The following is a 22,406-nucleotide window of genomic DNA, read 5'->3' as shown; positions in this document are numbered from 1 at the left end:
AGTGAATGCACAAGATATAGTAGTATGGGCAAAGGGGATTGAGTCCTGTTTGTCATATTTGTTTGTTGTATCTCTTAATGAGTTCATGAAATAAAGTTCAAATCACAGAGTATGTTGTCCTGTAGATTTGAGAATCCAAACAGACCATGACGCTTCAGAAAATATGTTGGAGTTGAGCTCAATATGGATGGAGAAATGGGCTGAGAGGAACCTCATGAAGTTCAACAAGGAGAAGTGCAAAGTCCTGCACCTGGGAAAGAAACTCCCCCTGCACCAGTATATGTTAGGGACCACCCGGCTGGAAAGCAGCCTGGCAAAAAAGGACCTGGGGGTCCTGGTGGACACCAGGTTGAATATGAAGCCAGCAATGTGCCCTTGCTCTACAGAAGACGATTGGTATCCTGGGCTGTATTAGGTAAAGTATTGCCAGCAGGTCGAGGGAGGTGAGCCTTCCTCTCTCTCTACTCAGCACTGGTGAGGTCACACCTGGAGTGCTGTGTCCAGTTCTGGGCTCCCCAGTATAAGAGAGACACGCTGGAGAGATTCCAATGAAAAGCCATGAAGATGATGAAGGGACTTGAGAATCGTTCTCATGAGGAAAGACTGAGAGAGCTGGAACTGTTTGGTCCCGGAGAAGAGAAGGCTCAGGGGAGTCTCCTGGAGGGAGAATACAAAGAGTAGAGTGCCAGGCTCTCGTCAGTGGGACCCAGTGCCAGGACAAGAGACAACAGGCACAGACTGAAACACGGGAGGTTCCCTCTGAACATCAGGAAACACTTTTTTCACTGTGAGGGCGATGGAGCACTGGCACAGGCTGTCCAGGGAGGTTGTGGAGTCTCCGTCCTTAGAGATATTAAAAAAATGTCTGGATACAGTGCTGGAAAACTAGCTCTGGCTGGCCCTGCTTGAGCAGGGAGGTTGGACCAGATGTCCTCCAGAGGTCCCTTCCAGCCTCAGCCATTCTGTGGGTCTGTGATTGCGTGACTTCACAGCAGAAAATGGCAATGGTTGCACTCACTGGTTTTGGTCAGAAGAGTCACATTGGGGGTAACTGCCACCTGGACAGTCCACATGTGCAGTTGTCCTGGTTTCGGCTGAGATAATTTTCTTCTTAGCAGCGGGTATAGTGCTGTGGTTTGGATTTAGCATGAGAATAATGTTGATAACACACTGATGTTCTAGATGTTGCCAAGCAGCCAAGGACTTTTCAGCTTCTGACACTGCCCTGCCAACAAGAAGGTGGGGGGTGACCAAGAAGCTGGGAGGGGACATGGCCAGGACAGCTGATTCAAACTGGCCAAAGGGATATTCCATACCTTATGATGTGATGTTCCATATATGACTGTGGGGTTGGCCGGGAGGTGGGGCAGCTCGGGAACTAGCTAAGCATCAGCTTTGGGTGGTGAGCAATTGTTTTGTATCTTCTATTATTGTTGTTGTTGCTGCTGTTATTATTATTTTCCTTTTCTGTCCTGTTATACTGTCTTTATCTCAACCTACGAGTTTCACTTTTTTTCCATTTTCAATTCTCTCCCCCATCCCACTGTGTGTGTGTGTGAGTGAATGGCTGTGTGGTTGTTTTAGCTGCTGGATGCGTAAAGCCATGACAGCAGTGCACGGCTCTGAGGAAGGTGACATAGGTTGACGACGGGTCCCGTGAGGTGACATCCAGCGCTGTCAGGGCCGAGGAGCGCCTTGGCCAAATGTGTGAGGACGGGTGTTGTGGCTAGGGTCTCCGTGGGGACAAGGACAGGGTCTCCGTGTGGAAGGGCCTGCAGCAGCGTCACCTCCTGCCTAGGCTGGGCCCCACTGCTGGCGCTGCCCCTGGCCTGGCCTGGCGGCTTGGCCCCATCCATCCCCAGGGCCTGATGGGGTGATGGTAGGGGGAGACCCGTCCCAAGGCTGCCCCATACCCCCATCGGGGCCATCGCTGGCAACGAAAGCGGCCATTTCCAGCCTTGAAACCGGCCATTTCCAGCCTCAAAACCGGCTCAGCAGGAAGCAGTCCCTCACTGCCTCCAACTACTTCCGGTAACCGCCGGAAGTGCCGCGGCCACTCGCTGCGCCATTTGCGACCGCCCGGCGGCGCCGCTCTCCACTTCCTCCCTCTCCCGGAAGTAGCCAGGGCGGAAGTGACCGTCGATTGGTGCCGGAGCGCTTACGAGCGGTGGGGCGGTGAGGCGGGGCCAACGGAAGTGACGCCTGGCGCGTGCCCCACCCCGCACGCCCGCCGCGGCCGTTGTCCGCCGGTGGTTCTGCGCTCGGGGCCCCCCCCCCCCCCCCCCCCGCGGCGGGGGCTGCCCGGCCCCTCCCACCGCCGCCGCCGCCGCGCCATGTCCAGCCGCCCGCTGGGGGCCCCGCGGAGCCGAGAGGAGCGGCCGGGTAGCGCCACGCAGTTGTGAGTACCGGGCCCCGGGCGGCGCGGTGCGGCGCGGGCCGGCCCAGCGCTCGCCCCCTCCCGGCGTCGGGCAGAGGTTAGGCGAGCAGCGCCTCCGCAGACGGGCGGCTGCCGCCCCGGTACCGCTGTTCTCCCGGGCAGCACGGCCGAGCAGGGAGACACCCGCAAGGTACGGTCCCGCAGCCCTCCCTCCCGCCCCTCGGCGGAGCCCCACCGTGCGCCTCGGGACCCAGCGGGGTGCGAAGCGGCGGTGAAGGAGGGGAGCGGCGCCGCCATCCGCCCCCTTCGCGGGGCGGGGAAGGGACGAGGTGTACGCCAGTGTCGGGGCGTTGGTTGGGGGAGCGCCACCCGTCAGGCGGAACGGGGGGACGGGGACGGGCGGGGGAAGGGGGCGGAGGGAATGTCACGGTTCCTCCTCCTGCTGCACCTGCGCCCTTCTCGGCTCTTCTTCACGCCTCCGCCCCAGCACGCAGTGCGCTCGCCCAGCTCGCCTGGCACGACGTCGCTTGCTCCTTCGTTGTCAGGGATTTGCGTTTGCGTGAGGCCAGTGAAGTCCTGGTGCGGTTAGGATTGTGCCGGCGGCAGCCAGGAAATTGGGAAAAGGAAGAGGGATCTGAGATACTGTGATTTAACTTTTTACAGTAGTAGAATGGCTTTATAGCGACCTGTTAGTTCAACTGCAACATAAACATGCAGCCGTAGACCTGATGTGAGCTGGGTGATACTGGCTCTGGTCATGCCAAGGAAATTTTCTAGCTGCCTAAGACTCTGTGTTTGCATTCCTGCTTTAAATTGGCAGGAGCTCAGCAGGGGCTGACTGCTCGCGTTGTGGTTTGGTTCCTGATGCGTTTTGCTCTTCTCTCTGGAGAGTTCTCAGATTGCTGCATCTATTCAGTGAAGAGTTTCGGGTTAGCTTGTTAGAGCCACGGGGTTGCTGTGGCTGTGGGCTATAGTTTTGGCGCTGTTGACGTTCTTTGCAATTCTGCTAAAGGTTTTATGGCTGAAGGAGGACCCGGTCATTGATCGGTAGAGCTGTGGTTTACAGTAAAGCACAGGGACCATTTCCTGGCAGTTAGCACATCCTAGTAGTATTATCTATACTCCAAGGAATATTCCACAATGTGTGAAAGTGTTTCCATGCAAAATTATTGTCAAACAGAAAATGTTTCTTCTGTCATTTTTGAAAGTGTCTGGATTATGATAAAACCCCAAGCCATTAGGAGTGGCTTGGACCTAAATTCTGGACAGGATTCCCAGTTTTGTATGCAAACTCAACATAAATTTCCATGTTTCGTTCAGATAATAATAACAAAAAGTATTTTGTTACAATGTTCAGCTAATACATGGATGGGGTATGGCTATATAAAATAAATATAGACTACAAACAATTAATTTTGGTTTGTCCCTTGGTGTATGCTTCCAATTTATAATAAATGTTATTTTGCCTCTTCCTAGATTCAACTGAAGTCATTAAAATAAATGAAGTTGGTTCTCTGAAGGTTATAGTGGCTTGTAGTCCCTGTTTGATTTATTCATATTCATAGAAGATGAAACTTGTCTGTAAAGTAATAGCTGGGAGTAAAGGCAGACTAGAAAGTAGCTTGCTTCTGCTGAAAGGGAATGTTTCTTCTGACAAATTTGAAGAATAATTGAAGTTTGAGCAAGTCTTTCTGTCTTTTTTTTTATTTCCACTGACATATTTTCAGATGGCATGATCATGATTTGTGTTGCAGTAATGTGTTGGGATGCCCTGGTGGTTACAATGTATTTGGTGAATGGTTTTATTTACTGAAAATATTCTGAGGGTATTTGTGTTAATGCAAAAATTAGGGATGGAAGATGAATTTTTAAATACTCAGTATTTTGTTATTTGAGCCTGCTGCTTAGTAGGAGTAACAAACAATATGGGGTGAGAACTTTAGACAATAAAATTGGTGTGACTGATCATATAAGTGAAGAAAACAGGAATTCTGTTTCAACTGAGGGAAATGTAGGCTATTCTTTTTATTTTTCTAGCTTGGTAGAAATCAATGCATCAGTCAATCTTCCTGTTTCTTTCTGTTATCTCTGCTTTCATAACTTGCTTAATGCCATTTCTGTTGTCGACTAGGAAGCTTTCAATATTGCTGTGCAGACTATTTACCTAAAGAAATAATGACCTTTTTTGGTCAAGAAAAATGGCGTCTAATTGACAGTTCCCTCTGTGAATGTCACAGATTTTTATTTTTTTTTAAGAAAGTCAACTATCTGAATTTGATGGTTTCTATGGTGACATTAGAGAAGATTTCTATGAGACCGCCACATTTTTTTCTTCTACGAGCTTATTGTCCTCAAGATCTGATCAGGGATCTGCCTTATATTCAGGCCTTGGGCCATGCTAAAGTGTTATAACAATAGAAGTATTTCTGAGTGTTAATATATGAGATTTGAGAGAGTTTATATCTGTGGGGTAGGGAAGTGAAGGAGGGTGAAGAGGAGAAAGAAAACTCTACTGCAATTATTATGGGAAAAATTCCCAAGTACAAGTTGACATGATTTACAGAATTCCTACTATTATTTTTTTTAGGAAAAGAGATTAGCCTGTTCTTAAACTAAATTAACCTGACACTCTTAAAGGGGGATTTTTTCACTCTGCTTAAGGGATTCTTAGAACATATTCTTAAAAGAAACAGTGGCCTGCAGAGTGAATTAAAATAGCTTCTAGCTCTCCTCTTCATCATTTACTAATGTATGAAAAAGCTGAAAATGCTTTATTTTATTTTGATAACACAAAATGTCAGTCCTGATTTCTTTGTATCACCTGGAAAGGTCTTTAGCGATGTGAGATTTATATGGTGAAGCATTTTCAACTTATGGCTGAAATAGCAAAAGCGTCTAAAAACTTTGACAGTAACATCTTTCCTTCGTCTTTCATAGGTGTTTGAGTAAATGTGTGTCAATGCAACTTCTCAATATCTTATCTGAACATTTCCTTTCCTTCTTTCTTGTCTATCTTTTAGCTTTTTGTAATTCCGCAATCCTGTAAGTACCTGCTATTTGTTTCGAGTATAAGAATGTTATTTTCCAGAAAACTGTAATTTTGGGGGTTTCCTACTCTTTTTGCACTGAGTGTGAAGATAAAAAGCTGCACTTGTCTTCTGTAATCATGAAAAGGAGAATGATCTGGAGTTCACACAAACTGGATTTTTTGAAGGAGGTTTCTTCCTCAGCCTACTTAAAAGATCCTGTTTGTAGCACAGTGTCAAAACCAGGTTTTTTAAGTCCATCGTGCGGGAGGTGAACAGTGACTCAAGGTAGAAATGAGAAGAGTGGAGGTAAGCACTGGAAACTGGCATTGCTACTGAAGGAAATACTCATGCAAATGCATTCTCTCTCTCATCTCTCTTTTTCTATTTCTGTTTTTCTTGCTTCCTCTCTCTCTGATCTGCTGTCCCTCCTCTTGCCCAAAAGTTAGAGGTATCTCCTTGCCTTGACAGGTGAAGGAGCATGCCTCTTTGGAGGTTTCTTCTGCCCTTTGCCTGTTTGCAGTGCTAATTAGTTTGAGTGGAACTAAGTGCCTGTTTGCTCTGTAAAAGCTGTAGTGGTTCAGCAGTTCTGTATCTGTAGAACTTGCTGAATTTGCCTTTGGAATATGAATTCTTATTTATAGAAGAGAAGAGAAGTTGAGACTGTAGATCATGGGGTTATTAAAGAAGCATTGAGAAACTCAAAGCATATAACAGATACAGATGCAAAAAGCTGTCCAGGAGCTCAGTGCTGGTCATCCTAATTCTGCATTGTCAGTAGTGCTAGGAGGTTTAAAGTGGCTCTAAAAGTGAGCCTTTTCTGCTTTAATTAAGTTCAAACATACAAATAATTCTAGTTGCTCTTTGTTTAAGCAAAAACATTTCTGTAAGGTTACATTACCCTTCAATGCCAGTCCTTCTCAACTATCATTTCTGATCCCAAAACATCCAGCTCCATTTTCCTACTAAAACCTCTGATGGCAGCTTCCACTAGAAACCATGTGGTCTACTGCCCATGTTTTCATTTTCAGTATATTATTTTAAAAACGAAAGTGTTGCAGAATTTCCTGCCCACTGCACTGATAAATCACGTAAACGTCTGCTTTTTCGCACAGTATGCCTAGAAATGAGGCATCGTACCAAAATATTGGACATGGGAGTTAATTCTAAGGTTACAGCGAGGAAAGCTCTGCGTGTCTAAGCCTTTATGTTTTAGACGAACAATAGCATGGTTATTTATGTCAACCACCAAGGGGAATGTGACCCCTCAGACTGTAGCAGGAGCTGTCCAACTCTGGGAGTGAAGACCATTCTTGTGACTTCTCACTTGATGGGAAAAGGAATGTCTAGACTGACTTGAGCAGATACAACGGTGGGACGCATGAATGATATCTCCTAGTCGCTCTGTTCCAAGCTGAGTTGGAAACCCAAACTGTAATGCTTCACTGCCAGAAAAAATGCCAGTGTTTCAAAACTACTTGACAGTAAACAGAACACAGTACTGATGTCATCTGGAATGGGACTGGGAAGTAATCTCATGTCCATGTTCTCAATGCATTTATTGATGTAGAAAGTCAGTGGGACAGAGCTAGAATGCTGTTGGTGACTGAAAGTGGAGTTGGGAGCTTTGCCTTTTGAGCATTCTGGATCTGATGTCAAGACCATGAAACCTACTTCCAGTTCATTTGGTCTCTTCGTTACTAGTGAGGGAAACTCTGTTTTGATCATATATATCTCAACGTGCCGTGTTGCTTTTGCAGTGCTTTGGGCATGAGATTGTTCTTCTGAGAGTCCAAGAGTTCTTTGGGGAAGATGCCTGCATTTGGGCAAACTCACTTGAAGTGGAAAAGATTCTCTGTCTTGCAATGGACTTGAAAAATCTTGGCATTTGAAGCAGTCACAACTAATTTTTGGTTTGACAAGGTTCTATCTGTCTGTCTGCTGTTTTGAGTTCCTATCTTCACCTGCAAAAAAAATCTGTATTTACTCTTCAGATTTCAATGGTGCTGCTTCCATGTATTCCACCTGGTTTTTGAAGCCTTTTGCCTTCCTAGACTTAGACTTTTGTTCTCTTAAATGTATGTACCTTGATAGCATTTGAGGTGGTTTGTTTTTTTTTCCATCTCTTTGAAGATGACCACTTTTGTAGTCTTTATCTGCCTAAGGAATGAGCAGACTGGTGAGATGTACGCATATGAGTTGGTCACCCTACATCCTATTCCACAAAGTAAATGTATTCTGCATCTTAGTTTCTTTTTTTTTTTTTTTTGTATGTATGTGTCTGAAGTAATTTCTGCTTCCATCTTGCCATGCAACTAATCTGCTTGTATTTTCCTGAAATTCATACTTCATAGCACTGAGTAGGGATATAAATAATAACAAGGAGATAGAAGAGCAAAAAAATATGGCTTCTCTATGAAATTTGGAGAGAACGTGTTTCTTTTTCAGAATGAAAGGCCCTATAAGTAGAAGAGGAGGATACTGTAAGGTGTTTTCTTGGGTCTTTTAACTCATTTTTATCTGAAAAGCATGCCATTTCTTGCTACTCTGTTGTGTAAAAGTTGGACATTATTTTCAGATAGTCTGTGGTATTCTGAAACGCTAACCCAAAATGAACACTAAGTAGATCAGTATGAGTTTTGCCAGTGAAGTTCTTGAAGATTAGATCTGGCATTTTTCGGTAGTAAATCTGCTTCTAAGGCTTAGCAGCACTGGGTATACAATTCACTGATGCACATTAATTAAAATATCTATGCTGTGTTCATTTATGCTATCTTTCGTTTTTCTTTTTCTTTTCTCTTTTCTTTGTTTTGTTAAGCATTGCAGGCTGTATGTACCGAGTAGTTCAGACGACGGGACCAGATGGAAAAAACCTTCTGAAATTACTTCCAATTTCTAAGTCTTCTGGAAGCTTTGTGCCAATAGTTCAGTCTTCAGCCATGCCAAATAATTCTAAAGCAAATATTTCTAGTCCAGTCCATCTTACTTTTAAGACACAACTTGCCAATACTACAGCACCTTCATCTGTTAAGATACCTGTTTTTCAGTCTCCTAATCCTGGAAAGATTATTCTTACAAGGACATTAGACAAACAGGAAAGTGTTAGGACAGGTTCTGAAAAAGAAAGGTTAATTCCAAAATCAGCTGCTAACATCCAGAGCAGTTGTGTTTCAGTTGATAGACTGTCTTTGCAGAACATTGCTGTAACAAGTTCATCTAACCAGAGTAACACTGCATACATGCTGGTAAACACAAAAAGTCTTCCAGTTACGGTGAAGTCTCCAGTACTGCCCTCTGGCCACCACCTCCAGATACCAGCTGATGCAGAAGTGAAATCTGTCCCAGCTTCTTTTTTACCACCAGCAATACAGCAAAAAATACTTGCAGCTGCAGCAACAAATGTGTCTGGAGGAGCTGACAGTACAAAAATGCCAACTGTTATTTACGTGTCACCAGTGAACACAGTGAAAACAGTACTTCCCAAGCGTTTGCAAGCCATTTGCCCAAAACCTGCCACAGAAGTTTCAAAAACATTAATAATGACAGCTACACAAAAGGGAAATAGTTCTTCTCCTGAGACAGTAACATCTGATGGTCAGCAGTGCCAGCAAACTCCAATGAAATGGATTGTGCAAGAAAGTCCACAGTCATCAGCGCCTTGCCTTATTCCTGTAAAGTCATCAAATAATATGGCTTCCAAGATCTTGAAAACTTTGTCAGACACGAAGAACGTAGAAGTTAACTCTGCAAATATTTTACCACTCTGTTCTAGTGGTCCTGGTGGAAGCCAAACAAAAATCACACCTATTAAAGATAATGCTCTGGTCATGTACAATGGGAAAGTCTATTTGTTGACCAAAAGAGGCTCTGATGTTTTGTCAGCGCAAGCTGACAAACAAGCATCTTCCTCTTCTGATGCTTCGCTTAAGAAGGAGACATCCAAGCTAATTGATTCTACTGCAGTCAATAAAATAACCAATAAAGTAGTGAATCTGGTATTGTCAAAAAGCAAAGGAATGGTGCTGTCTCAGAAAGATCCAAAAACATGTACAAACTCAAAAAATTCTTCACCAACTGGCTTAAGAAATGACTTAAAATCTGCACCTGCAGCTCTGGTGACACCAAGTGCTAATCAGCAGAATTCCACTGTAAACCAGAGAAAGAGTTTGCCCTTCACCGAGACCATTTCAAGTGGAGTGACCCCTATTACAGCAGTAGGGACACAGGAAAATGTACGCCAAAATGGCAAAGAAAAGATTCATTCCCCCAAAGCAGCGAGTGCTGTTTTACCTCAGTCTAAGCAAGAATGTGCTTTCAGTGAAGACTGGCAAAAGGTAACTCTCTCCAATAAACATGCCGATCTCAGTCTCTGCTAAATTGTTATAAGGTCCTGGTTCTAGTTGAATAAAATGGTTATTAATAAGTTCACAGATTTTTGTAGCCAGCTATCCTGTCACTGGAAATGCTGGTCTAAAGTGTGTTTCTAATCAATAAATGATTATTTTTTTTTTCCGATTGCACTATGCAAGTGAGAAAATGCATAAAGAAAAGGGCAGGGAAAAGATGACTTTATTTCCTCACAAGATAAATTGTTGGTAACAAGTGAAACTATAGGAAAGTTGTTCATTGTTTGAGCTCTCGGAGCTATCTGCTTTCTAATGTTGGTGCCACATTCTCACAGCACAGCCATTGATTGTGTTGTAGATGTGATGTAAATTAGAGAAGTTTGCAGCTACACAAGAGGAAAACAAGGTAGAAGAGCAGGGTTTGTCATCCAGAGACAAACTGGTGTTGTACTAAGTCAGCTCCAGTCTCTGCTAGCTCACAGCCAAAGGCAGGAGTTGCCTTTCCTTCCTTTCATGCCATGAAGGGGAGGGATCCACCTTCTTTGACTCATGGTTTCATGTCAGGCAGAAGAAACTCTTGAGATCTTTAATGGCTTTCCCCCTTCAGGCTAGACCTACATATTCTTTTAAATTCATAATGTGAAAAATATGTAAGAAGTTCTTAGCCTTAAATCTCATCAACTCTACCCATGAAGGATTGTAGGTCAAGTTTTCAGTTGCTCAAGAGGCCAGAATGAATTTGCCTCCAGATAAAAAAAAATCATTCTGAAGCTAGTTTATACTTGCTTGTCTTAACCAGGCAGAAGAAAATGTCAGCTAAGCATATTTGTGCAAATTTAGATATTTAATCATTGCAACAGACTGTAGGACCTCTTTTTTTGGTTGTCTTCACCTAAAGATGGTTAAAAAAGACTTTTTTTTTTCTTCAGTGTCATGTGATGTCAAGTGTTAGCATTCTCATTCTCTTTAACCTCTGTGAAAAATAGCATAGCAAATGTTTGCTGCTTTTAGTCTGTAAGTTTGCAAGCACATGGATTGCCAGGCATACTGATGTGAGATTGAACTTGAAGATCAGAAGCAGCTCCGGTTACGATGAGGTTAGATACGAGAGATGGCTAATAACGCATTGTTAGCATTAACCACAATGCAAATATGAAATGTATTCAACAATCTGAAAGTGATGCTGTAAAGACACTATCTGATCTTCCATCCATCTTCCTTTGTAACTTTGAAGTTTTAGAACAGGTGATTCCCTTGTTGCTTCTTTTACTTCTGTGGTTTACTAGTTGGACTGCATTTTCTGGATGTTCCACATGTACTTGGGGTTTTAAATAACAAGAGTGTTAGACCTATAATTTGTATATAATTTCTCAAAATTGGCTTACCTGTGTTAAATGTAACTCTTGGTGAATGGCAGACAAAACAGATGTTCACCCGTCTTTCTAGTAACTAGTTTTTAGTTTATATGTATGGAGAGAGAGAGTGAGAGAGTGTGATTGATGGCTCTCTCACTGTTTCTATATTTCAGATCCAGTGTGAAAAGATGGATTCACCGGGAAAGGTTATTCAAATCAGACACCAAGAGAAGCCACATTGGAAACAATTTTTGGAATTAAGGAAAAAATTTGGTCTTTCTAAGGAGGAGAGAGTGTACCTTAAGAGAATACCATTAAGGACCTCCTATGAGAAACCAGAAGAAAGGGTTTGTTCCAGTAACAGCTTGAAAAGGAAAAATGATTCTTGCAGTTCATCATCGTTAGATGTGGAAATAACAAATCAACATCAGGAATGTGTTAAAGAGGAAAAGGTATCTTGAAATTTTTCAGTGCTAAAATGTGTACTGCAACACATTCAGAAAGCAGCACATGTATAGTCAATGCAGAGCTGCATGTTTATTTGGACCCTCCCACCTCTGGATTCACCAGGGCAAGTCAGTAATTGTTATGGTCCCTGTGAGAATTGTTCCTAGATCTTGTTTGTGTACTGCAACAGAGTTGTATGATTTCGGTACGAGTTGAGTAGCATCTAAGAATTTTTATCCTCTTTTCTGGGTTCCACTGGAGGAAATTTGAAGAACAAATGCTTTGAAGAAGACTGGACCCTCTAGTGGTGGCTGAACAGTCAAAGGGATAGTCTTTATTGGAATAGAAACCACACCTCTATATCCTGATTTATATTTAGCCTTCTGCAAAGTTACGTTTAGTAGTGCAATGGATATAAGCAGAATAATAGAAGAATAATTTCTTGTGAGGCTTTACCCTTGAGTTTGAAATCAATAAAGTGCCATTATTTCAAGGCACTTCAGTCAGTCACTGAATGACTAGGTGTGGCTGACTTCCAATGAAGGGTATCCGCTTAGTCATGTGTGGCTTTATTAAAATAAATTTACCTGTGCAACTGGCTAATCTTTAGAATTACAAACGTCTTTATAAACTTAGTCCTTTGTCATTGGCTAGGAACTTGCTTGGTGCTTCTGGAAAGGTTCCCTCGATGTAAGGGCTTCCATCTTGATGCATTAGAATGATTTTATCCATCCAAAGTCATTCGGTTCAGCCACAGTGTTCCAAATTTTCTTTTGTATGATTCTACTCTACCCAGTCAAAGGCTTTCTCAGGTTTTAATAATTCTGTGTTTAGAGCCCTGCTTTCAGCAGACCTACTGGCTGCTCGTAAAGTACATTAACATTTAAATAACCAAACAGCTGAGAGGAATGCAGCCTTGTAATGGACATCATTGCTAATGTTTGAGCTTTTTGGAGATGTAAGTATCATGAATTCTTCTATGTTTTGAATTTTCCTGTCAAGTTAAATAGGAAGTTTTTTGTCTTACGCTACAGTTAAAGAACTTAAGCGGCAACAGGAGATGATAGGTATGCACAGGAAAGGCAGAAGTGCACTGTTGACGAAGGAATTCAGTGTTGTTCACTTGTTAACTGGCTAGAAAAATATTGTACATGGAAGTATGTTTACTCAAATTGCTAAAAGAAATCTCTTCCATATATTAATTCCAAGAAGCTTGCAACAAATAACTTGTAATTTGTGCTTACTGAACTGTGATGTTATAATGTAGAGTGATGCTCAATTTAACAGAAGTATATTTTGTATGTTTCTTGACTCTACAGATAATTGTGGATCTGGAAGAGGATTTGACTAAGAAAAGAAAAATAAAGTCCTCACCATCAGACAGTGGAAAGAGAAGGAAAACTTTAGTCAAATCAACCACAAGTCCAAGTTCAGGAAATAGCAGCTCAAGTTCCAGTGTACTTAACAGAAGTGTTTCACCTCCACCGGTCTTATTGCAGCAAAGTATTTCCACAGACTTTGTTATATCGTCTCTAGGGAGGGACTCTGAGCAAGACCCATGCTCTCAACATAGTGACGTTACAGACTCAAGTATTCCAGTTTTAGTGTCTTGTGAAGATGATACTTCACTTCTTGAAGGTTCTTTCAGAGATGATGCTTTCCCTTTGGCTCCCCCAGACTTGGATGAAACAATACGGGATGAAAAAATAAAACGACTTAAACAGCTCTTAAGAGAACGAGAAGCAGCACTTGAAGAGATGCGTAGAAAAATGCAGCAAAGCTGAAATACTGAAGGTGGTGATCTGGACCATATTCATCTTCATTTCAGTGACTTCAAGAAGAAACTCCTTGTTTAAACAAACATGAATATTTCTGGTAGATGGAAGATCTTAATCAGATTTACAGTCTGTGTGTATTTAGAAAAGTATAAGTTTTTTGTTAAATACCAGAAATGAAAGACTTGGACCATAAAATCTTGCTTCTGAGAGAACACAGAATATAGGCATTTTTATTAGTGTATTCTCTATATTTTGAATTAAGGAGTTTCTGTATTAGTCCTAGCAAATAAACTTTTCCAATTTGGAATTTCATGGCCTGTCTCTTAGAAACTGAATGTAAATTGCAAACCCCAATTGTAGATATTTTTTTGTTTTCCTAATGTTTTATAGTGCATGACAACTTTTGTGAATTCCTGAGAACTATCAATTGTCATAAAAGGTCAATGGTCAGTGTTTAATAAATGCTATTTAAGTGATCTGGGAATTAGACTTTAGGCAGTAATAATGCAGATATTTATATAAAACCGTGAAGACAGAAGCAGTAGAAACCTCTGCGGACAGTTACCTAGCTAAGTGTCTCTTACTGTTATAATTGTAAGCCTTTATAAGGCCTTTGCCAGCTGTGCAATGTTGGAGTTTGGTTGTGGGGTTATTTTTTGGGGGGGAGTTGTATTTTTTTTTAAACAGAATTATCACAGAATCATAGAAACTATGAATAATTGAATAATAACTTGTCGAAGCAAAAAGGGCATATTTCTTTATCCTGGGGTTGTATCTTTAATAATTCCTGATGTGTAACTTTTCCATTAGTTTGTTCAGTTGTTATTTGAACATGTCTCTTGCTACCTTTAGTTGATGCTACCTTAGTTTTGCATTGTAGGATGGAATGTTCACTCAAACTGTCTTTGCAATCATAATTTTTATAGATCTTTGTAGTGTATTTTCCCAGCATATTCTGTCATGTGTTGTATGGATGCCTTTCACTACCCTCTGTTGTCCATGTCATTGAATCTTGTAAGGCCCTTCTGCAGTTGTTCAGTCTTTATTGTTACAGCCATGAATAACTGTTTTGCCAACAGAATTGTCATTTTTTTTTTCTTGTCCATCTATGGTTATATTCAACATCACTGATCCCTGTAGAACTCCATTGCTGATTTCTGTTCACGGTAGACTATTTGCTACTATTCTTATTTTCTGTATTTTAATCAAATTTTCATCTGCAAGGTTTTTCTTTATTATGACGTGGATGCCTAGTGGATGTGTAGAGTTTTGGGGAAGGATGTTGCTTTGGAGATGTATCTTTGGAGACCCTAGTAGACTGTATCACTCTCTGTTTCTTATTAATATGCATCTTGACAATATGAAAAACTCAAGTGGATTAGAGAGGCAGGACAGCCTTTTACAAGGGAAGGAAAAGATGGTCCCTGCTCTGAAGAGCTTGAGATAGACCAAGTATAGGAGAAGATGATACACCAAACACGTAATGGTGGGTGAAGAAGGAAGGTATATAATGGAACTAAACTCTTTAATGATTGAGATTACTGTGTAAGAGGCAAGTGACTGTGATAGAGCAAGCAAGTAAGGGTGATGTTATCATGGGCATCCATGGGTTCACTGTGTACAGAGTGGGTGTTTTGGGGCAGAAATCCCATAGTTTAGCATAGGGAAGCGGATGCCTAGTGAAGGGCTGATGCACAGCGGAGAGAATGATGTGAATGAATTGGGCCTCATGACGTATGTTCTCATGCAGAGCTGGGAGCACATGTGAGACAGCTGAGCACCTGAGGAAAGGACTGTGTTGATTGGACCAGTGACCTGCATCCTGTAGCCAGACAGTGAGGCTGAGTTACTTATGGAGCAGGTATGCATAGATGTTGTTTGTCCTTTATTGGTAAATGTGCAAAGCAAAGAGGCTAATTTATGGGGGATGATTTTTTTGAGCAACCAGTGATACCAGTGAGGAACTCTCTGCAGTCTCATCTGTGCTTGTTTCAGAAAGTGCGGAGGAAGCGTATGTTTGGCCAAGCCTGTCTGTCAAATATAAGCAGTAGTGAGGAGACAATTGTTTTGTGTGAAAAGTGGGAATATTCCCCACATGTATGTGGGTGTGATGGGTTGACCCTGACCAACTGCCACGCACCTACCCAGCTGCTCACTTGCTACTCCCTCCTGCAGGACAGGGAGAAAATAGAAGGCAGGCAAGACTTGTTAATTGAGATAAAGACAGTTTAACAGGTTAAGCAAAAGCTGCATGCAGGCAAAGCAAAATAAAGTTTTGTGGTTTAGCCCCAGCCAGCAGCTGAGAACCATGTGGCTGCTCCCTCATTCCTCCCGCTGTGGTAGGATGGGGAGGAGAATGGGAAGAAAAAGGTAAAACTTTTGGGTTGGGATAAGGACAGTTTACTGGGACAGCAAAGGAAGAGGATAATAACATCAGTACTTATAACAGGATATACCAAGTGGGTGATACACAATGCAATTGCTCACCACCCGGAACTTGATGCCCAGCCTGTCCCTGAGCAGCAATTTGCCCTCCCTGGCCAGTTCTCCCCTTTATATACCAAGCGTGACATAACATGGTATCAAATATCGCTTTGGCTAGTTTGGGCCAGCTGTCCTGCCTGTGTCCCCTCCCAGCTTGTTGTGAAAATTAACACTATCCCAGCCAAAAACCAGACCAATAAGGAATGTAATTACTGTGTCCCATCAGCAGGCAGATGTTTAGCCATTTCCTGGGTCTCAATGTGCATAATGTTTACTTGGGAAGACAGATACTGTAACCATAAACATCCCTGCATCCTCTTCATTTCAAGTTGTTCATTGAGATGCTGAGAGGAGTTGCTCCGGACCTGGCCTGACCCACAGCGGAGCGGCAGATCTCGGCGCATGGAGGGTTTTCCTGAGCCAGAGAAACACCAGAGGAACGGAGAGATGTGCCGGGAGCCAGCAGCTCTTACGGGAAGCACCGACGCGTCCTGGGCATTGCCAGAGCAAATCACAATTTTGCAATTTACAGCCCAGGGAGTGCGAGTGACCAGGGTGGGCAAACAGGGCATGGCATGTCAGCCAGCGCACGGCATGGCGGTTCGTGTGCCAGTTCGTGCCGGAAGGTGCGTAGGAAGGGTGCCTCTTCGAAGGAGGAGCGTTCCACTGGCTGACAGAGACTTGAAGTACATAACCCAGCAAGTGGGCACTGTTCTGTGAAGGTCAAGGACACCCATCCTACTTGGCTCTTGAGGCAGAATGGTGGGTGCTTGTCTGAGAGTTCCGGTGGGGGATCTGCACCATCTACCCCAGCGATGGCTGATGCCTCTGCCCATATGGAACTGCTGAAGGCAGAGGTTGCAGTGCAGGCCTCCGGCTGCAGGACGTGCCCAGACCTTTCTCCTGGGGCAGGGACAGGTGGCAGACATGCCTGCAAAAGGTGTGCCCAGGTGGAGGACCTCATGCAGCGGTGACTGAGCTGCAGGAGGCAGTGAGAAGGCTGCATAACACCAGGGAGGCTGAAAAGGAGTTAGATAGCTGGTTCCAAGCACAGTCTGCAGTGGACCCATGGCCAAGCAGCTAAAACCTCCCTCTACAGCGCGCACAGAAGGGAAGGGGGCCAATAATGCAGAAGAATGGAAGCTTGTGATGGCAAGGACCAGCAGGAGGAGGAGACTTCCCCTGAAGCCTGAGGGGCCCTTGCAGAACTGCTTCATCGCTCTGCAGACTGAAAACCTGCCATATCAGGAGAGAAGCTGGAGCTTGAGTAAGGCAGCCCAGTCTGCTCCCAGTATAACAGCCAGCGCAACTAAGAAAAGATGATGGGTGATAGCAGTAGGCGACTCTTTCCTGAGAGGTGTAGGGGCACTCATCTGCTGACCTGACGCACTCTTCTAGAGAGGTGTGCTGCTTACCAGGACCTCCAATCAGGGATGTCACCGAGAGACTACCAAACCTCATACAGTCCACTGACTATTATCTGCTGCTGTTGTTTCACATGGGCACCAGTGACACAGCCAGGAACAGTCTGAGGAGCATCAAGAAGGATGACAGAGCCCTGGGAGCAGCAGTAAGGGACTCTGGAGGGCAAGTAGTTTTCTCATCAATCCTCCCGGTCAAAGGGAAGGGGTTTGAAAGAGCCAGTTGAATCTGGCGAGTCAACAAATGGCTACAGGACGGCTGCCACAGCCAGTGGTTCGGCTACTTAGACCATGGGACTCGCTTTGAGAAACCTGGTCTACTAGGGGCTGATGGGATCCCTCTGTCAGAGAAGGGGAGGAGCATCTTCAGTCATAGGCTTGACAGTCTGGTGAACAGGGCTTTAAACTAATGTTGCCAGGGGAGGGGAACCTCAATCCATCCCACTCCTACCAGTTTGATGCCAGTGCAAGCAATAGATACTTATAACCAGGAGAAGGATCACACCTCAGCAGGAGAGCACCTGGAGTGCAGCACAAAGGAATTCCAGCCAGTCAGTCAGCTTCATCAGGGGCCCAACTGAAATGACTCTATGCGAATGCACATAGCATGGGGAATAAATGAGGAGTTGGAGATGTGCGCACGCCTGCAAGGCTATGATCTCATTGGCATCATGGAGACGTGGTGGGATAGCTCCTATGACTGGAGTGTTGGGATGGAAGGATACAGGCTCTTTAGGAAGGACAGGGAGGGGAGATGAGGAGGGGGTGTCGCTGTCTATGTCAGTGACCAGGTGGAGTGCCTGGTGCTCTGCTTGGGATGGATGAGGAGCCACTGAGAGCTTGTGGGTCAGGATCAAAGGGAGAGCAGGGACAGGTGACACTATAGTGGGGGTCTGCTACAGGCCACTCAACTGGGAAGAATGAATGGATGCGGACAGATAGGAGCAGCGTCATGTTCACAAGCCCTGGTCCTTGCTGGGGACTTCAACCACCCCGATATCTGTTGGAGGGACAACACAGCAGGGCACAAGCAATCCAGGAGGTTCGTGGAATGCATTGATTATAAGGTCCTTCTCCAAGTGATAGAGGAGCCAATGAGGAGAGGTGCCATGCTGGACCTTATTCTCGCCAATAAGGAGGGCCTGGCAGGGGATGTGAAGCTCAAGGGCAGCCTTGGCTGCAGTGACCACGAAATGGTGGAGTTCAGGATCCTCAGGGCAGTGAGGAGGGCACACAGCAAGCTCACTACCCTGGACTTCAGGAGAGCAGACTTTGGCCTCTTCAGGGATCTGCTTGGTAGAGTACCATGGGACAAAGCCCTGGAAGGAAGAAGGGCCCAAGACAGCTGGCTAATATTCAAGGGTCACCTCCTCCAAGCTCAGGAGCGATGCATCCCAACAAAGAGGAAGTCAGGCAAAAACTCCAGGAGGCCTGCATGGATGAACAAGGAGCTCCTGGGCAAAGTCAAACACAGAAAGGAAGCCTACAGAGGGTGGAAGCAAGGGCAGGTAGCCTGGGAGAAATACAGAGAAACTGTCCGAGCAGCCAGGGATGAGGTTAGGAAAACTAAAGCCCTGATAGAATTAAACGTGGCCAAGGACGTCAAGGGCAACAAGAAAAGCTTCTATAGGTATGTTCGTGATAAAAGGAGGACAAGGGAAAAATGTGGGTCCCCTCCGGAATGAAACAGGCGACCTGGTTACCCAGGATATGGAGAAGGCTGAGGTACTCAACGACTTCTTTGCCTCAGTCTTCACTGGCAAGTGCTTGAGCCACACCACCCAAGTCACAGACAGCAAAGGCAGGGATTGGGAGAATGCAGAACCGCCCACTGTAGGAGAAGATCAGGTTTGAGAATATCTAAGGAACCTGAAGGTGCACAAGTCCGTGGGACCTGATGAGTTGCATCTGCGGATCCTGAGGGAACTGGCGGATGAAGTGGCCAGGCCACTGTCCATCATATTTGAGAAGTCCTGGCAGTCCGGCGAAGTTCCCACTGACTGGAAAAGGGGAAACATAACCCCCATTTTTAAGAAGGGAAAAAAGGAGGACCCAGGGAACTACAGGCCGGTCAGTCTCACCTCCATGCCCAGCAAGATTATGGAGCAGATCCTCCTGGAAACTATGTTCAGGCACATGGAAAATAAGGAGGTGATTGGTGACAGCCTGCATGGCTTCACTAAGGGCAAACTGCCTGAAAAATTCGGTGGCCTTCTGCAATGGGGATACTACCTGGACTTGTGCAAAGCATTTGACACTATCCCGCAGGACATCCTTATCTCTAAATTGAAGAGAAATGGATTTGAGAGATGGACCGCTCAGTGGATAAGGAATTGGCTGGATGGTCACACTCAAAAAGTTCTGGCCAATGGCGCCATGTCCAAGTAGAGACCAGTGATGTTCCTCAGGCGTCTGTACTGGGACTGGCGCTGTTTAACATCTTTGTTGGCGACATGGACAGTGAGATCGAGTGCACCCTCAGCAAGTTTGCCAATGACACCAAACTGTGTGGTATGGTCGACACACTGGAGGGAAGGGATGCCATCCAGAGGGATCTTGACAGCCTCAAGAGGTGGGCCCTTGTGAACCTTGTGAAGTTCAACAAGGCCAAGTGCAAGGTCCTGCCCATGGGTCGGGGCAATCCTGAGCACAAAGATAGGCTGGGCAGAGAACGGATTGAGAGCAGCCCTGAGAAGAAGGACTTGGGGGTGTTGGTGGACAAGAAGCTCAACATGAGATGGTAATGTGCACTTGCAGCCCAGAAAGCCAACTGTGTCCTGGGCTGCATCACCAGCAGTGTGACCAGCAGGTCAAGGGAGGGGATTCTGCCCCTCCACTCTGGTGAGACTCCCCTGCAGTACTGCCTCCAGCTCTGGGGTCCCCCAGGACAAGAAGGACATGGAGCTGTTGGAGCAAGTCCAGAGGAGGCCATGAAGCTAATCAGAGGGCTGGAGCACCTCTGCTATGGAGACAGGCTGAGAGAGTTGGGGTCGTTCAGCCTGGAGAAGAGAAGGCTCTGGGGAGACCTTAGAGCACCTTCCAGTCCCTGAAGGGGCTACAGGAAAGCTGGAGAGGGACTGTTCACAAGGGCAGGGAGTGACAGGCCAAGGGGAATGGCCTGAAGCTGCAGGAGGGGAGATGGAGATGAGATGTGAGGCAGAAATCCTTCCCTGTGAGGGTGGTGAGGCCCTGGCACAGGTTGCCCAGAGAAGCTGTGGCTGCCCCTGGCTCCCTGGCAGTGTTCAAGGCCAGGTTGGATGGGGCTTTGGGCAACCTGGGCTAGTGGAGGGTGTCCCTGCCCATGGCAGGGGGTTGGGACTAGATGGTCTTTAAGGTCCCTTCCAACCCAAACCGTTCTGTGATTCTATGATGATTAAGCTTTTATTTGTTCCCAACTTCTTGCCTATCTCCAGCCTACTTGCGGGGAGGGATGCTGAGTGAGGAAAACGAGAAAGCGTTGATGTCATGGAAGCACTGTTCAGCAATAGCCAAAACACTGGTGTGTTATCAACACTGTCTCCCTCACAACTGTCTCCTCACAAATCCAAAACATAGCACCAGATGGGCTGCTATGAAGAAAATTAATTCCATCTGAGCCAGACCCTGTATGACGGGATGATAGAAAGGAGATAGAAGCAGCCTTTTGTCTTGTGTCTGGTGCTGCAGTCACCTGTTGTGATACTCTTCCAACAGACATCACTCACCTATCCTAATTATCTTCTCACAAAAGTCCTTCCTCTATTTTCCAACGATCTCCAAAGAAATTAATGAAGCCGAGTTCACTTATCCTCTCCTTTGGCTGGGAGGATTCTAGGTTTGACATTCTACTACACACCACCATCTTTCTTCCAGAACCTCTTTTACCCTAGCAAAGTGGTCTGTTAGCCTAAGTTTTCTCTAGAGACAATGAGAAGATACTGAAAATTTGGAGAAGAATCCTCACTGCAAGGTTTTGAAAAAATGCGAATAGTAGGATTTGGTGGAAAAAAAGTGAATGGGCTATTTCCTTGCAATCTAGTAATGGAAAACACTTGGTGCAATTCAGAAAGACAAAGCCCAGCCAGCTGTGGAAGAGAAAGAGATGTCTGTCTTGGAACATCAGTGCAATGTTGAAAGGATCACTGAGAGCCAAGAGAAGCCCCTTGGTGTGCTGATGTGGGAAGGTTGCACCAACAGCAGGAGGAAGGGGACTTCCAACAGCCAAGGACCTTGCAGGTTGTTGGAACTGCTCCTCATCCAGACACATCATCTGTAGCACAGATTCTATTTTTCTGCACTGTTCATCCTTGAAGTCCTGTGATGCGTTGAGTTTGTTTGTGACAGAAAAACTAGAGTCCTGGGAATGCTGGCTGCAGCTGCAGGAGTGAAAGTTATTGGCAGCCATCCCTGTGTGCAGCCGTGGCTGGCAGGAGACATTGCAGTTACACACCATGTTTGCTGGGTTAACTACATAGCAATATGAAACCCATGGATTTAGGCTATGAATTTAAATTATTACTTTCAAGCAAATATTCAGGAAGAATCAACGGAAGATCTCAGAGGAGTTTCTGGGCCCAAAGAGCAAAGGTGGCAGTAAGTGCTGGACAAAGCAGATTGGGAAGCAAAGATGATAGTGGGCCAGTTGCCAACATCAGCCTAACCTGGTGACTTGGAGTATCTGGCCAGAATTATCCATGTGCAAAGATGTTACTTTTCAGCTAGAGGACAACCCATCACAGCACCACCGTTCCTGTATAAGGACACAAATCTTCACAGAGGTCTGTCCCAGCCATTTACAGAATCATAGAATCATTTAGATTGGAAAAGAAACTTGAGATCATTGAGTCCAACCATAAATCTAACGCTGCCAAGTCCACCACTAAACCATGTCCTAGGTGCCATGTCTACTCATATTTTAAATACCTCCAGGGATGGTGACTCAACCATATGTAGTGTGAGACGCCACCTGGAAGCTGGGTACCCTACAGTCCATCAGGTCCAGTTTCTCCCTGGCAAGCCAGCAGTCAGCTGCTGGGGGTGGAGGTGTGAGAAATACTAGAAAATTAGTTAATCTGCAGATACTTTTCATCAGGGATATGCAGGTTCAGCTTTCAAACTGTTTTGGACAGTATGGAACTGACCCTGAATTTCCTACAGTTGTGTCATGTGAGTGGACAAGTTGTGACCAATTTC

The 22,406-nt window shown here is 45.0% G+C and overlaps 1 protein-coding gene across 4 annotated transcripts; it reads left to right on the top strand.

Annotated features, from left to right (window-relative positions):
* The first annotated feature begins 2,245 nt into the window (after positions 1-2,245).
* Positions 2,246-13,638, top strand: LRIF1 (ligand dependent nuclear receptor interacting factor 1). Of its 4 annotated transcripts, none has more exons than XM_054803858.1 (4): positions 2,246-2,398; positions 8,222-9,737; positions 11,278-11,556; positions 12,871-13,638. In XM_054803858.1, exons 1-4 carry the CDS (start codon positions 2,334-2,336, stop codon positions 13,333-13,335), a joined length of 2,325 nt encoding a protein of 774 aa, XP_054659833.1. In that variant the 5' UTR covers positions 2,246-2,333; the 3' UTR covers positions 13,336-13,638. The 4 variants fall into 4 exon arrangements, with proteins under 4 accessions (XP_054659833.1, XP_054659836.1, XP_054659835.1 ...); XM_054803861.1 differs by having other exon boundaries at positions 2,264-2,567; XM_054803860.1 differs by having other exon boundaries at positions 2,327-2,398; positions 8,230-9,737.
* The last annotated feature ends 8,768 nt before the right edge of the window (positions 13,639-22,406 follow it).

Source organism: Grus americana, chromosome 25, assembly GCF_028858705.1.
Source record: "Grus americana isolate bGruAme1 chromosome 25, bGruAme1.mat, whole genome shotgun sequence".
Taxonomy (NCBI): Eukaryota; Metazoa; Chordata; class Aves; order Gruiformes; family Gruidae; genus Grus; species Grus americana.
Note: the sequence above shows the minus strand (reverse complement) of the source record. Positions and strands in the feature narration are given on the sequence as shown.

Excerpts from the sequence above, each read along its gene's own strand:
- LRIF1 (XM_054803858.1), top strand. The coding sequence starts at position 2,334 with ATGTCCAGCCGCCCGCTGGGGGCCCCGCGGAGCCGAGAGGAGCGGCCG. Across the intron at positions 2,399-8,221 it reads CCGGGTAGCGCCACGCAGTT|CATTGCAGGCTGTATGTACC; the intron begins GTGAGTACCGGG and ends TGTTTTGTTAAG. Across the intron at positions 11,557-12,870 it reads AATGTGTTAAAGAGGAAAAG|ATAATTGTGGATCTGGAAGA; the intron begins GTATCTTGAAAT and ends TTGACTCTACAG.